The sequence below is a fragment of the Rhodamnia argentea genome, chromosome 1 (genome assembly GCF_020921035.1).
Source record: "Rhodamnia argentea isolate NSW1041297 chromosome 1, ASM2092103v1, whole genome shotgun sequence".
NCBI classification, from domain to species: domain Eukaryota; kingdom Viridiplantae; phylum Streptophyta; class Magnoliopsida; order Myrtales; family Myrtaceae; genus Rhodamnia; species Rhodamnia argentea.
In genome coordinates this window covers 33,097,266-33,112,407 of record NC_063150.1, presented here as the reverse complement: position 1 = coordinate 33,112,407, position 15,142 = coordinate 33,097,266, and the positions used below count along the sequence as shown (strand labels likewise).

Here is a 15,142-nt window from a genome sequence, read left to right as displayed (position 1 = left end):
GATGGGTTTCTAGCAGAGAAATGAAAATTTTGAAGTGTTTTCATGCGAGCCCTTAATTTTCATGTTCAAGTCAGCCATGTAAAATAGAAAAGGAAAGTTTCATGTGGTTGACTTGAATCAATCGAATTCGATCGGGATTAAATGAAACATATGCTTCCATCTTGAAATCGGCTACTCTATATAGATACACATATATAGATATTATGGGTTTTATGTGTTGTGGTTGATGTGGAGGCAGAGTGAGTCTCCATGACGTTCGTGCGGTGAAGTTTTTTATTTTTGAAATTACACTAAGAATTTGTGTGTTTGAAACTGATTAAATCTTCCGAGTAAGATTTATATATTTCAAATATTATTTGGTGCGGAATTACTAGAGCTAAACAACATGTGAGTTATTGAGTGCAATTGAGGTTGAGAATCACTAAGAGTGCTTGAGTGACTCGAGTGTGGTTGTAATATCTGCTATATTACTTGATTTATAGTAGAATTTCGTGCATCTCTTTTTGTGTAATTGATTTTTGATTTATTCTCTTGTTATGTTATTTTGTTGTTTGATTACTTTTTTTTTTTTGTAGCAATTGGTATCGAAGTTAGGCTTGGATAAGTTGAAGCGAATCGATGGCGACGGAAGAAGAAAAAGTGAAATCAACGAATTTGATGGGAATGACTTTGATTTCTAGAATATGTATATTCGGGATTATCTATACTAGAGGACTATGCACTTATCTTTGTTCGGAAGAATCCAAAGTTGAGAAGCAAGTTGATTAAGAATTGTTGGACAGATAGGCATTTGATGTTATTTGATTAATGTTGTCTCGTAATAACTTTGTAATAGAGAAAATCAATGTGGGACTACTTAATGCTATGTCTATTTTACTTAAAGCATCGCAGAAGGACGTTGGTTGTTGAGCATATCCATCAATTCAATGTGGCTGTCAATCAATTGAGATTAGATGACATTGACTTTGATTATAAATTACATGCTTAATTATACTATCCTCATTATCCGATAATTGGAATGCTCTCAAGGAGTCCTAATGAAAACAAGAAGTATAGGTCCGCCTGCCATGCTACTATTATTGTCGTTAGTAAACATTTGGATCAACAAGCTTGATGTTAGTTCATGATTTGATTTTAAGCGAAGACCTCTGTAGGCGAGAATTTGTGAACACATACTTGCTGTTTTAGTATGTGAAGGTAGAGAAAGAACCGATACTCGTGTTAGTAGGAGCAATCTGAACCTAAACAAACGAAGTCAATAGAGGAGTAGTGTTGTAGTCTGTTGGCATCACAGCTAGTGGGCATCACGGCTAGTGAGTATCTTAGAAGGAATTGCTTTAAGCTGAATAACGATAATGGTAAGGGAATTAGACTTGAATCTACTAATGATATTGCTGCAGTTGCAGAGGATGTGTTGGATGATGATGATTATGTCTTATCCATCATTGATGATTCTTTGTTTAATGGATATATTCTGGATTCTAATTATCTATTCACGCCACAAAAAATAAGAACTAGTTTATTATGTATTAGTGCACGAAGAGTGGTAAGTGCAAACGTTAAGTGCAATGTTATGGGTGTTAGCATTGGTAAAATTAGAATGTTTGATAGTATTGTAAGGATATCAACTAAAATGAGGCATGTCCCATAATTGAAGAAGAACTTGATTTCCTTAAGTACTTTAGATTATTTAAGTGCCGATATATTTTAGAATTGGAGTTCCGAATGATATTTGAGGTGTCATGTTGATAATAAGAAAAATTAAGCACAATAGCTTGTATGAGCTTTAAGGTGAGACAATGACGAATTTCACCATAGAGACGTCAGATATATTTGTTTGAGAGTCCGAATTGTGACATATGCGGTAGGGGCACATTAGTGAGAAAAGCCTAAAGAATTTGAGTGAAAGGAATCTGTTATGTGGTTATGTGATTGAGAAACTGAATGTATGTAAGTGTTGCGACTTAGAAAAATGGAAGAGAATGCAATTCAAGAAGATAGTCGAAGAAATCATGGAGGTTGCAGAGTTGGTTCATTTGAATGTTTGCAAGGAGTGCTACAATTTATGCTAAACATTGTGGATGGCTCCTCGAGTAGGGCCTAGATGTTTTTGCTAAGACACAAGTTTGATGTCATTATTAGGATCAAGCATTTAAGAGCTTTGATCGAAAAGAAGACTAGTAAGAAGATCGAGCATGGCATGGAGTTTATGCATGGAGCTATTAAGCAAATTCTAGATGAAGAAAATATAGAGAGATATCGCACTAGTCTCGAATAATTGCAATAGATTGCAAATTTAATGAGTAGAATGTTACTTGAGACGACTCATAAAATGCTCTATAGTACTGGTATGGGTGAGAAATTTCTAGCTGATGTGCTTAATACGATGAGCTATCTAGTGAATAAATAGCCGCTCATTGTTATTGGATATCGGATCCTAAGGACTGTGGTTGGGTAATGTCGTTGATTATTCTATTTTTAGAATATTTAATTGCCCATTTTATATTCAAGTGAGTGGTGGTAAGCTCGATGCGAGAGCATGAAAGTGCATATTCCTAGACTATGCACAAGGAGAACGGGGCTATTGATTATGGTGCTTGGAAATAAATGTTGTCAACGGAGAAGTTATATTTGATGGGTCTCATATACTTATTGGTAGAAGTGAGTGTGGTAGTGTTTATAAGAATTTGGATGGTATTGAGTTTAAGGCGAAGTTGCAACCCGAAACTCTTGAAGTAGCGGGTATTAGCATGGTAATCAACACACATGGCGCTTGTAGAGAGATGAAGCATGTAGAGTCAACAATTGTTGTTGCTGTTCGGTTTAACAAGCTACATGTTTGATCTCCTAATAAATATGGACGCAATTGCGATAGAGGATGCATGTTCGAGAATTCTTGTGGAGTAGCTAAAGATGTATATAGAGTTGGTACTTTGATATGGTATACGGTTACATTAAAATTTAATCGTGACTTGGACTTAAAAGATATCTATGGCAGTTGATCCCACGAGAGGTTTTGGGAACCAACAGCAAATTCGATTCTAACAAACGGGTTGTGACTTGACTCCAACGTCGAGCCAAAGTAGAGATTGTTGAAAATATAGTTTGAGTCCGAGCCATTGGATAATAACCAACCCAAATAAAGTGAAGAATATGGAATTTTTAGTTGCGGCTATTAGAAAAAAGGAGGAGCTCACAAATTAATTTTCAGCTTGAAGTCGAGCAAGCGAAATAGAAAAAACAAAGTTGGACTTCATTGATTTGAATCAATTGAATTCAATTAGGAATACATGGAATATGTTTAAATTGGCTACTCCACTTTGCTTGGCTGTATATATGTTTGTGGGATTGTGTGCTTCGGTTGATGTAAAGGCAGTTTGAGTCTTCGTGTTATTCATGTAGTGAAGGTTTTCATCTTTAAATTACACTAAGAATTTATGTGATTGAAGCTTATTGAACATTGCGCGTAAGATTTGTATAGATTGAGAGGTTATTTGTTAGGAGTTATGAAAGCTAAACACTATGCGAGTTATTAGATGTAATTATGGGCTGAGAAATAGCGAGAGTGTAGTTGTTATATTCGTCATATCGCCGGATCTACCATGTAATTTTGAGCTACCCTCTTTGTGACGCATGTCACACTAATCGAATCACGTAATTCCGTGTATGATTTATTTCCTCGGTACGTTACTTTATTGTTTGTTTTCACTGCACAATATGATGCCACTCACTATAAACAACATGGTCAATTTGGTGCATAATTTTACAACTATTATTATAATGTCATCTGTGATTAGATTGTTAATAATGCGTTGTTTGAGAGTCCATTACTTTCTTCAAGCAATTCCTCCCCCCCCCCAAAGTTGGGTTTCGAGATGAAAATTTAGGACCCGAATTGCATTAGGATCAAAACGAGGCTTGCCGAAGAGGAACGGATACATGTTTGAATCGGCACTTGCCAACCCGCATCAATCACGCCATCATTCCTTACTGATCTCATTTGAGTGAAAAGTATAGAGTGCTATCATATTACGGAGTCGCCTGCAGATGGGGCACACATTTACCTAAACGAGGTGGGAAGAATCTCTTACAGACAAGTCTTATCGAATTTTTTTCTTAAACTGAATACATATGTGTTTTAACTCTACTCACGTTTTGCAATTCACGAAAAAGAAGGGACGAAGAAAGAAGGGTAGCCTTGGCACGTTTTTGCCGCGCTCAATCTTCGCAAGATAGAATTTCTAATTTGCTTTTTGTTTAACCTTGAGTTTAATTTGTAATCGGATTCTGATTAGATAAATGCGCGCCGTCGCATAGAATTTTCTCCCCCTCTCCCCGACCCCCTCAAACGATGAGGAGTGCGCGAGAGCAAAAACGCAAGCCGTTTCGCAAATATTTCCTTTCTGCCTAGAAGGCCAATCTCGTAGTTTCATCGTCTTCCTCGTTCCTCAGTCACTCGCTATTCGTTTCAATTTCATCACTTCGCACGCAAACACCGCTGTTGCAAAACTCGGAGCTCGCTCTCTCTCTCTCTCTCTCTCTCTCTAAACCACGTTTTCTCAACACGCAGCTTCTTCTTCTACTTCTACTCCTCTGTCCTTTCATTCTAAATTCGTGCTCTTTCACCCCGATTTCACCTCCCTCTCTTCTCTCTCTCTCTCTGTACCTGCGCTTCACGGCAATGGACGACGAAATCGGCCGCTCCGTCTCCGCTTCCAATTGATTCTCCGCCGCGCCATTCGCTTGCATTCGCGTAAAGTAGGTCTCTTCTCCCTCCTCGCCCCCTTCTTTAAATTGCCAGGCTCTTAATTTCAATCGTCGCGGTGGAGGGAAAAAAGGAAGATTTTGTGCTGTTTGGCTTGCGTGGTTGTAGATGGTGTGCGTGTTTTTGGTCCTTCTCTTTCAGGGTGTGTGCAGAGTTGGAGCTCAGTTTGTGAATTTAGTTGCTTTTTATGCCTTTCGGAGGAATAATGGTGATTTCGTTGGGAGCAATCAATTTGCAGCTTTGAGTGTTCGGATGGGTTTATTTAGCAACGGTTTTTAGGGGAGATTATCGCGTGTTTTTAAGGTTTAGAGGGCGTACTGGAAAGATTCAATTTTTTTCGCGCCTGGGAGAACTTTTTTTGTTCTCAATCATTGGCATTGAAAGTGCTTCAGAAGCACTTTCAATTTTCATGCTCAAACGGTGCTACGCCTGATTGGGATTGTGAGAAACCTTTGATTCTGCGAAATTTGTCACGATGTCACTTTCATTAAGAATTTTGTTAAGACTGCTGCGTCTTTTGGTTTCAGAATTTTCTGGAAAATCATATATTGTTCTGCGTTATAAGGTTCAGACAATTTTCTGTTCCCTTTCGGTTGAAACTGATGAGGCTAAGAAATATGCATGAGAGAATTTTCAACTTTGATTCACATATTTTTTAAGGTGACGCAGAAAACAATCCTTCGCTTTTTTCCTTTTTTTGCTGCAATATTTAGTTTCTGCATATGAGAAATAGGGAAACAGTGGGATGCCTACAAAAGGTGATTCATAATTAATACAGAAAACTAGAAATCAATAATAACTGGCACAGAAAAGCCTGAAATAGAATTTAACATCAAATGGCCATGCAGTATGGAGCATGGGTTCTATATGCTAGTTGTAACTGCTTTGATCCTCACAGAGTGAGCAATATAATTTATTTTTCAAAGTTAATAATGTTGTTAGTGATTGCGTTCATTGTTTGCTGGAAAAGGCCATTGGCCTTGCAAATAGAGATATTGCTTTTCTTTTTAGCGTCCTTATTTCTTCAAATGGGAATTGAAGATAATCTCATCCGCAATATGACAGTATACCACATTGTTGATTTATTTAACCAATGTCCATATATGGCCTACCAAAACCAATTGCCCAAAAACTCCAGATGTTATGAACCAAAGGATGAAATTATTTATTTGTTTATGATTACATAATACATGACCAAAACTTTAGACATGTGCGTGATCGAGCCTATTACGGTTGGACTCTGCATGGGAAAATAGTAATAGAAATCCGTTTTATTCTACACTCAGTTTAAGATTTCTGTGCTTCTACAGTTTTCTGAGATCTTCTCAGGGAAAAGAGGCCCATAAACTTGGAGGTTTTCCTGAAGGCGTTGCGGTCCTTTTTTTCCCATGTAGTAATACAGTAGTACACGTTTCTTAGTGTTAACCCTCTATTTGATATGAAGAGTGCTTTTTTTTTAATATATATATATATATATATATATATATATATATATATATTAAAAGTATAGCACTGGAATTATATCGGTGACATGGAGATTTGTTGTTTAGTCAATGATTTAGATACTGTTTACTGAATAGCTTCTTCCTACCACAAGTTCGTAATTCTATAATAATATACTGTTCCGTGATGAATATGCAAATAGGATCACATCAAATTCTGCATTAAATTCGTGTCCAGCATATGTTGAAGGTAGTGGGTATGTCAACGCTTGAATATTCACATCGCGTACTTTTATGGCATGTTGTACGTACTTGCCACCCACTTTGATTGGTAGTCCTAATAGCAAATACCTTTTTCATAAACCATAGGGTCACTCATTATCTGGTGAAATGTGGATCTTTTCTATGGAGTTCAGTATTTTGTGCACTCATTTTGTTTGGTATCCTTTTTCTTTTTATTATCTCACAATATATTTTAGAATCCGTCAGTGGCCAACATTTGTTTTTTGATTTTTGATATGAAGCTTGTATGGAATCTGCAATGATATTAGGTTGTCCGTGTCTGTGGAACTCTTCGTTCTTATTTGTATTCTTTTAACAACACCTCCATAAGGTGCTGTCAAAATTGTGAAGTTAGATGTGAGATCTTTTTTAAAACCCCTCATAGATTGTTTTTTCTCACTTTGTTCTTTCTAATTCATTGCTTTTTATAGACACATTGAGAGTATAACATTTTGAATCTTTCTTACCAACAGAATGTTATTACATGCATGACTTTGTCCTGGAAGTAAAGTAGTTATCCTATGCAGATAGTGTCAGGTTTTCTGCAACTAACTCAAGTTGGACCAGTATAGGAATTGGTATAAAATCTTCTATGAGCACTTAAAACTTTGATCTCACAGCCTAGACTACTCATGCACTCCACTGATATAATTGTGTTCGGCTGTCTATTTGCATTCCAGATTTTGATTGTTTTGTCCTCTCCCTCTCCCTCCACAGGTTTTTGCTTCCAGCAGAGGTTCACCAAATTTTAAGGTAGACTGGGGCTAACTGTCCAGTCTAATCTCATCGCATCAATGGGCAGTACCTTCAATCCACAGATTTTAGTTGAAAAGTTAGCAAAGCTCAACAGTTCACAGACAAGCATAGAGAGTATCCTTTTAACTTCTTTTCGACTGTTTGGCACCTACTATACCTATGAAAATGTGCTTTTTATTAGGTTATGATGATCACCAATAAGACACATCTTTAATGTGCCCACACTTCTGTAGATGGTTCAAGCTTCTGTTGTTTAAGACCTTTAAATTAGGTTTATTCTTCCTTCCTGTTTTGGTTTAATATGTTGTTTGATGATATATAGACATTCTTCACTGACATGCTGGGGAGAGAAGTGAAGACCAATGTTAACTCACATCTTTCGTGATCCAGTCAACTGCTATGTTAGCTTGTGTGGAGGTCAATTATGTCGTTGGTGCTACCGCACTCTGTTTGGTCTTGTTTTTCATGGTTCTTTTGTTTTGTTAGCTATTGCTGGCTTTCAGAACCAGCTAACTGGTTCCATCAAGTTCGATTTTTATTTATCTTTAAATGCTTGTTCTTTAAAGTTCAAAAGCTCTGTTCCATTTCATATTTGGAAAGTGGTGTATGTTTCTGAGTTGCTGTCCTTAATGCCGTTAAGCTTTGTCACATTGGTGTATTTTCCATATGAACAAGGCAAAACAAGTTGTCGAAACATGGGATAGGCAGTTTCACTGCTCGCCTAGGGAACAACGTGTGGCTTTTCTATATCTTGCCAATGATATTTTGCAAAATAGTAGGCGAAAGGGTTCTGACTTTGTCGGTGAGTTCTGGAAGGTTCTTCCGGAGGCCCTTCGTGATGTAATTGAAAATGGGGATGATTTCGGAAAAACTGCTGCCCTGCGATTGGTATGTTTTTCTTACTCCACTTGGTTTCATGTGATTTACTGGTGCATTCTTTTGTATTTTCTTTAGCAATTCTTCTTCCTGTAGCCTGAATACCCAAACTGATTCGATCAAATGAATTTCTTTTTTTCTATCTAAATATGTCTCTTGTGCTTGTAACTTTGAACTTTGTTTGCCATACATTTAAATGACCTTTATGCTTGGCATGCCTTTAATGTGAAAGAAAACTATGCATCTGAATATTGTACATTTTGTAACTAACTCTTTTAAAGGATGAGGACTTGGAAAGAAGTTACGTGCTGGTAGCTAGATAATGACTGTAATAAAGAAAGGCCTTGCAAAATTCGTTCTCAGTTCCCTTGTGTGGGGGCATTGTTGTGAGGATTGGATAAGTGTGCTATGCCGTGTCCTCATTTCCACTCCTTGTCCTCCAGATGATTCATTTTGTAACATCCTTTCTGCTACACCATTTTTTGCTGGTTTTATTCTCTCTCTCTCTCTCTCTTTTGGTCTAGTGGTTTATGTTCTCTTAGGCAGTATACAAATATGTAAGGGCAAAGTCAAATCAGCAATCTTGACCTTATATGGTCAGCTCTGTGATGTGATCTCTGCCAATCAAACTAAAAGAATTATTTAATAGGTGAAGGTGGAACTTGTGCAAAATTCTTGCTCGAATAAGGAATGCCTTTTGGAGTGCAATTTATCGGCCATTAGTAACCATATTGTTATTTGTGGTAACATTATGAGGGACCAGGGTGGTTTGGTTTTGGATGAAAGTTGGCCTTTTAGAAATTAGTGTATGTGGAAATATCGGTTATAACCATTTAATGTTTCCTTTTGGTTCAATATCTACTTTATATGTTTCCTTTTTGTTCAATATCTACTTTATTTTGTTGAACATACTTGAAAATTATATGGACGCTGCATATGCTGGAAATTTCCATACATGTGAACATCTCCCTGTGCAGCTGCAACTTTATTTTAGTTGATTACTGTATACGATTATCTACTTTATACTCGTGCAATGTGGTTGATGTGGCCGGAGTTTTCAGTTCTTGAAAAACCTATATGTTATGAGGTTTTGAGACGTAAGAGTTCAACTGCAAGAATTTCACTTTTTATGACCTCAATCTAATTCGGTTGTTTGGTATGCTGGCATTCCTTTGGTTTTTAAAGGGGTGAGCATCGCTTCAAAGGAACTTTTTTCATCTTCTGTCTACAATTCCATTTCTTTCTTTTGGGAAATAATAAGAGAGTTAAGCACCTTCATTAACCTCATGTCATCTCATGTCATCTCGTCTCTCTCTCTCTCTCTTCTGAATCGGACTTGCCTATTGCTGACTAGCAACATCTGTGTAGCTGCTTGCCAGCCAGCAATGAACTCTTGCTGGGTCTTGCCCTTGTCTAGGATTTTTATTTTCTGTTTCTTGACTGTATCTTTTCCAAAGTCTTCTTAATATAATCGTGTCATCTAAATGAGCCAAACATCTAACAGGATAGTACAGTTGCATATTTCGGATATTAGTTCCCATGAATTTTCAAACATGAGATGCTGGACAAGGATCTCGAGACTTTATTTAAAATCTTATCTGAAGCTTTTATAAGAATTCTTGAGCATAGCTTTAGTGACTTAAAGGTTGAGGAAATTTCTTTTTGTGTATCTGGTAGATCCTATGATCTTCTGATATTCTGATGGCTTGCTTTTCTCTCTAAATATGTACAGCTCCATAAGTTGGGGTAATTCTTGCCGAATCATACTTGAGCATAGCTTTAGTGACTTAAAGGTTGAGGAAATTTCTTTTTGTGTATCTGGTAGATCCTATGATCTTCTGAGATTCTGATGGCTTGCTTTTCCCTCTAAATATGTACAGCTCCATAAGTCGGGGTAATTCTTGCTGAATCATACCTAGGATGATTTCTGGAAGCTCTTGTGTAACTTTTATGTTGATGACTTGTTTTGAGATGCCACGCTTTATGCTTCTGCTGTTTGGTAGACAATGCAGACCACATTTCTCTTCCGTAAAAGCTCTACAATGTACTCCATCATGCATTATTCTTTGCCTGGCTTCTTTTGTTCAAGTCTTTCTTTTGTCTTTTTATTTTTGGGGGGGGGAATCATTTATTTAAGCTAATGCTTGCATTGTTAATATGTTTGATTTGCAATGTTGAATTCGTGCTGCTTTACCTGCAGATTAACATATGGGAAGAGAGGAAAGTCTTTGGTTCAAGGGGCCAGATTCTTAAGGAAGAATTTGGCGGGAGACACCTGGAGAACCGTGACAGGAATGGGAAGGATTTAGGACATAAGCCGGTAGCTCAAATTCTGTCTGCTTATGTTATTTCCAATACTCCTTTTTTCTATCTTTCTTTATTGCTTTCTTTCTTTTTCTTAGAAAGTAGATAAGGATTGATGTACTTTTTTCCCTTACAAGTTTTCTTTGTTTAAACAGAAACAGCCTGTTGGAAATATCCTGGACAAAATAGTGTCAGATTATCAACATCTTTATAGTGACCAAGTTGATGAAGATGTCGTATTGAGCAAATATAGGAATGCTATCAGCTGTTTTGAGAAAGTGGAAAAGGAGATTGGCAGTGACAGCAGTTCAGGTACTCGAAATGCAGTTTCTGCTCTGAATCTATAACACCTTGGGGTCTATTTGGATTTTTTTTTTTTCACATATGGCTTTTTATTTGATCTAAATCTTAAAGCCGACACTTTTTGACTTTTTTGAAATCAGAGGCTTCTGTAACCTTCACAAGACTCAAAACACGTCAATTCATATAATTTTTCTCTAATTTTGGAAGTTGAATAATATGTAAATTATTGCATGACTTTTTGCTTTCTGTTGAAGTGTACACACACACACATCTAGCTCCTTTTCCAGTAGGATACCCGTGAGTAACCAATCATGAATCAAACACTCTGGTTGTGTACGCTCCATACCAGAGTTACCCGAACATGGAATTTTCCACTCATGGTACCAAAACGTGAATGCGGAAACACACTTGGAGTGATGCTTAGATTGAATGCAGAAATTATAAAATTATAATTTAGCTAAATGAATAATTTTTTCTGCTTTAAGTAAATTAAAGGCTTAGTTTTCTTGCCGAGAGTGTGAAACAATTTGTAGTCAAAAGTGAAAGAAAAGCCCATGTTTCTTGAAAGAAGGCCCGAGTTTATTTAAAAAGGCTTTTATTGCCTTATACACAGCCTGCAATACTGGTAGGAGACCAGACTCATGAGTTTTTTAAGTTTCACATTTGGGGTCCTCCCCTATCTCTCTCGAGTGGTAGGTTTTCTAAGTTTTATGGGAGCACAATGTTTGGCGATCCAGATCACCAGCAATCGGCAATATGGAGCTTAGTCTGTAGGCTAAGTAGCCATTTCTGGTATCCCTGGTCCATTCTCCACATGCACCTTTTGGGTGCTGAAATCCGTGTTGTGATAATAAATATAATAATCTTTCTTTTGCAAGTTTTGTCTGGACAAGCAAAACATATTGATGTACCTGAAGGGCAGCAGCTTGGGACCAGGGTTGCCCGCCTTAATGCACAAACATGAAGGATGAGGAAAAAACTGTTGACCATGTTTGTTTGTTTCTTATATCAATAGTTCCCCTTTATGGTTTATACGCTAGCCAGGGAACTACAATTGATGGATTTTATTCTTCATATGCTTTTCCTGTTTACAGAGATTATTGTGAACTCATGATCTCTGCGTATTTCTGGTAAAACAATAGGGTCAACCTGATTTTGGCAAGGGCTATTGTTTTTATGGGTCATGTCCTGTCTGTTCTACCCAACTGAAGTGGAGGAATTCCCAAATTTAGCCTTGTCAAATTCTGGACTTTAATGGATAGATGTTGGCTGATCTAACATGATATTTCCTTTTCGGCTTTTGAATAATGTCATCAATGCAACCAATCAAAATGTTAAACCATCTGTTGATCAATATCGATATCGTGAGAAGTATGAATTATCTACTGTAATAAATTTATGTCAGCAGCATTTTAACTCGTGGGTTTCAATGCCCTAATTCTTTAGTACAGTAAAATCATTTTAAAGGTCTGGATTATGCTTTGTAAATTAATCTTTCTGTTATTGGGACATTGGCTCATGAATAAGGTCGAAAAATAAGTTGTTGACTAGGAAGGACGGAAGGCTTGTATTGGAGAGTCAAAAAATTTAACAGGATTCTCAATTAACTGATCGGACTTTCTTCTTTTGAAGTACAGAATAATTGCCATTATTTTTTGAACTTCGTCTGTGTCAAACTAATTTTCTTTCTTAACAGGGGGATCCCATGACACTGCAATCGTGGAGGAGGTGCAGGGACAGTATACTGTACTGAGGAACTGCATTGATCAATTAACCACAGTTGAATCCTCGAGAGCAAGGCTCGTGTCTCATCTTAGGGAGGCTCTTCAGGAGCAGGTTTCATTTTCGGTTTGACTAGTACGTAGTTTTAGTGAACTAGATTTGGTTGTGTTCATACTGACATTGTTCTAGTATCAGGAAATCAAGTTGGACAGAGTCCGCAATGAACTTCAGGTCAGTTCCTACTTTTTGTTTGTTGGCGCCATCTGATGAAAGTTTCTTTGATTAGAAGGTGTTTAGGTCGATAATCCTTTGCATGCCGAGAAATCCATATATAAAGGTTAAGGCATCCCTTGAAAAAAGTTAAAGATATAGTGGAAGCTCTAAGCCAGGGATGCACTTGAATATCAACATCCTGCTGCTTGGTTGGGGTTGAAGTGTTTGGCCCTGTTTCCTTCTTTAATAATCTGCTTTATCCTTGAAATAGTCAGTAAAGCTAAATACTTAAAAGAGGCATAATGCGGAAGCCTTGTGGTTCATCAAAAGCCAAAAACATCTGCTACTAAGTTACAGATTGTAGGAATTTTTTGCTTACCGAATCTCTATGGCCATGCCACCAGCCCACTCATTGCCCCGTGAAGAAGAAGGAAAAACTCACCTATCTATGCTTTCCGTGCTTGCTAGGGATGAGATACCATATGCGTGTAGAAGACTGCATACTTCGTTGAGTTTACTACTTTACAGGTCTTTCTCAGTTTATTGTGAAGTATGGGTTGTTTATTAGTTATATTAATGCTTCAGGCTGCTCAATCAAAGTCAGAGCAGGCGAACACTATCTGCCGACAGTTACTTGGTAGCAATGCTAGTCAATTGCTGGCCAACCAAAGCTTGAAAGATATCCAGACGTCCATAGCACCTCAGACGTACATACCAGCAGACAGGGAACAATCTGTCCCAGTAATGTACTCGCAGCGGGCACCATCTTATCCTGAGCAGCCTGGCCACACTGAAGAAGACCCTCGGAAGTCTGCTGCTGCTGCCGTGGCTGCAAAGCTGACAGCATCGACATCATCAGCTGAAATGCTGTCTATGGTCCTTTCCTCGCTGGCATCTGAGGGTGTCATTGGTAATCCCGTGAAGGACTCTTCTGGTGATCATGCTTCCGAAAAGCGTCCTAGGCTCGAGAACAACCAAACACCTTACATACCATCTCAAAATCCCGAGCAGCCAACTATCCGTCCTTTTCCCCATCCAGAGTCCCTCCAACACGATGGCACAAGCGGTGTGCAACAGCATCCGCTTCCTCCTTCATCTGCTCCACCTCTTCCGCCACCACTCCCACCCATGGCTTCATACCCAGCACCGCCTCCGTTCATGCAAGCTGCCGGACCAATGAATACTGGCATGCCATTCAACTATAGCATGAGCCAGCAGCCGCATTCACTGCCAGGTTATCCAGTAGTTGGGACGACAGTGTCTGGTGGATTACCGCCATTCCCTATAGCTCCAGCAAGCTCCTATCAGGGTTTCCCCGGTTCAGAAGGTGGTTTCTACAACCAGCCAACGTCCCTGCCAACGGCACCAATGTCTCGGCAATAGAGATCACACGTTGAGTTTTGATCATGAGGTTACATTGTAGACTGCCAGAGTGTTTACGAAAAGTCCTCTCTTGACATCCAAAGGCGTGAGCCACTAGTTAGGACTTCCCTTTGCCTTGATGCATGTGCAGTGGACATAATTTCATCTGCACATATAACATAGCGTAAGTGTCTGTAGTCAGTATTTATGCGATTCTTACTGTGTGCGAGTACGAAAATGTGAAGTTGACTTGAACTGACAGAGGTATTACCCTTTTAGAGCCGCTGTACATTGATTGTTATGACAAAATCATCTGACATTTAATTAGTTGGTTGCGGATCGAGTTGCGGTCTCTGAACGAGCGTGGATCTGTTTTCTTTCGTGCGTCCCACATGATTACGTTCGTAATGGTGCTATCTGGGTGCTTCTTAGGAATTGGAAAAGTTTGGTAGATGGCGGTTACAATGAACAGTACTCCTTATGCAATTATCTTTGTCATAAGTGATTATTTTTAAGAATTTTTTTTAAAATCATTTATTTTTCACGAAATAAGTATTTTCTAATAGGTCGATTATAGAGATTGCACCTTAGATAAATAAACCAAACTGCAGATAAATACAAGAACGATTCGAATACCGGGCTACCGAACACAGCGACGACAGCTTAAGCGGTGTTGCTTGAGGATCTTTTCGACGCGTGAGCAACTTTTTCTCTCCTCTTAATGTTGCTGTTTTTTCTTTTTTTCCCTTCGTATGCTTTACTTTACCCATTAGGCTGGAGTTGATCTGCACCATTAGCGTTTGCTCCGGCAGCAACAGAGCCATCGTGCGTCTAAACGAACGTATCTCCGCGTCCAAAACTTTAGAAATCACACCTTCTCATCCGATGTTATTCCAACTTCTCTTTCCATTACACGTCCTGAGATTTCCAAACACTTTCGCTGCAAAAAGCCCCACAAGACCCGACGTTCGCATCACAGACATGGAAATGCAAATGACCAAGAACCAAAAAGAGAGGAAAAAAAAAAAAATTGGGTGGATCTTCAGCAACAGGACGAGGGACACTTCCAGAGAGAGGACAAAGGTCGGTGGTGATGAAGGGAACTATCACGTGCGCA

At 38.4% G+C, this 15,142-nt stretch overlaps 1 protein-coding gene across 2 annotated transcripts; it reads left to right on the top strand.

Annotated features, from left to right (window-relative positions):
- The first annotated feature begins 4,462 nt into the window (after window positions 1-4,462).
- LOC115738927 (regulation of nuclear pre-mRNA domain-containing protein 1B) lies at window positions 4,463-14,368 on the top strand. Of its 2 annotated transcripts, XM_030671740.2 has the most exons (9): window positions 4,463-4,762; window positions 6,076-6,139; window positions 7,207-7,359; window positions 7,886-8,133; window positions 10,322-10,441; window positions 10,581-10,737; window positions 12,425-12,564; window positions 12,646-12,681; window positions 13,249-14,368. In XM_030671740.2, exons 3-9 carry the CDS (start codon window positions 7,284-7,286, stop codon window positions 14,044-14,046), a joined length of 1,575 nt encoding a protein of 524 aa, XP_030527600.1. In that variant the 5' UTR covers window positions 4,463-4,762; window positions 6,076-6,139; window positions 7,207-7,283; the 3' UTR covers window positions 14,047-14,368. The 2 variants fall into 2 exon arrangements, with proteins under 2 accessions (XP_030527600.1, XP_030527599.1); XM_030671739.2 differs by lacking the exon at window positions 6,076-6,139.
- Window positions 14,369-15,142: the final 774 nt, after the last annotated feature.

What these genes read in the sequence shown, in the direction of transcription:
- LOC115738927 (XM_030671739.2), top strand. Translation starts at nt 7,284, where the DNA reads ATGGGCAGTACCTTCAATCCACAGATTTTAGTTGAAAAGTTAGCAAAG. An exon ending in AAACTGCTGCCCTGCGATTG is followed by an intron (nt 8,134 to 10,321) that starts GTATGTTTTTCT and finishes CTTTACCTGCAG; the next exon opens with ATTAACATATGGGAAGAGAG. An exon ending in GGGAGGCTCTTCAGGAGCAG is followed by an intron (nt 12,565 to 12,645) that starts GTTTCATTTTCG and finishes TTCTAGTATCAG; the next exon opens with GAAATCAAGTTGGACAGAGT.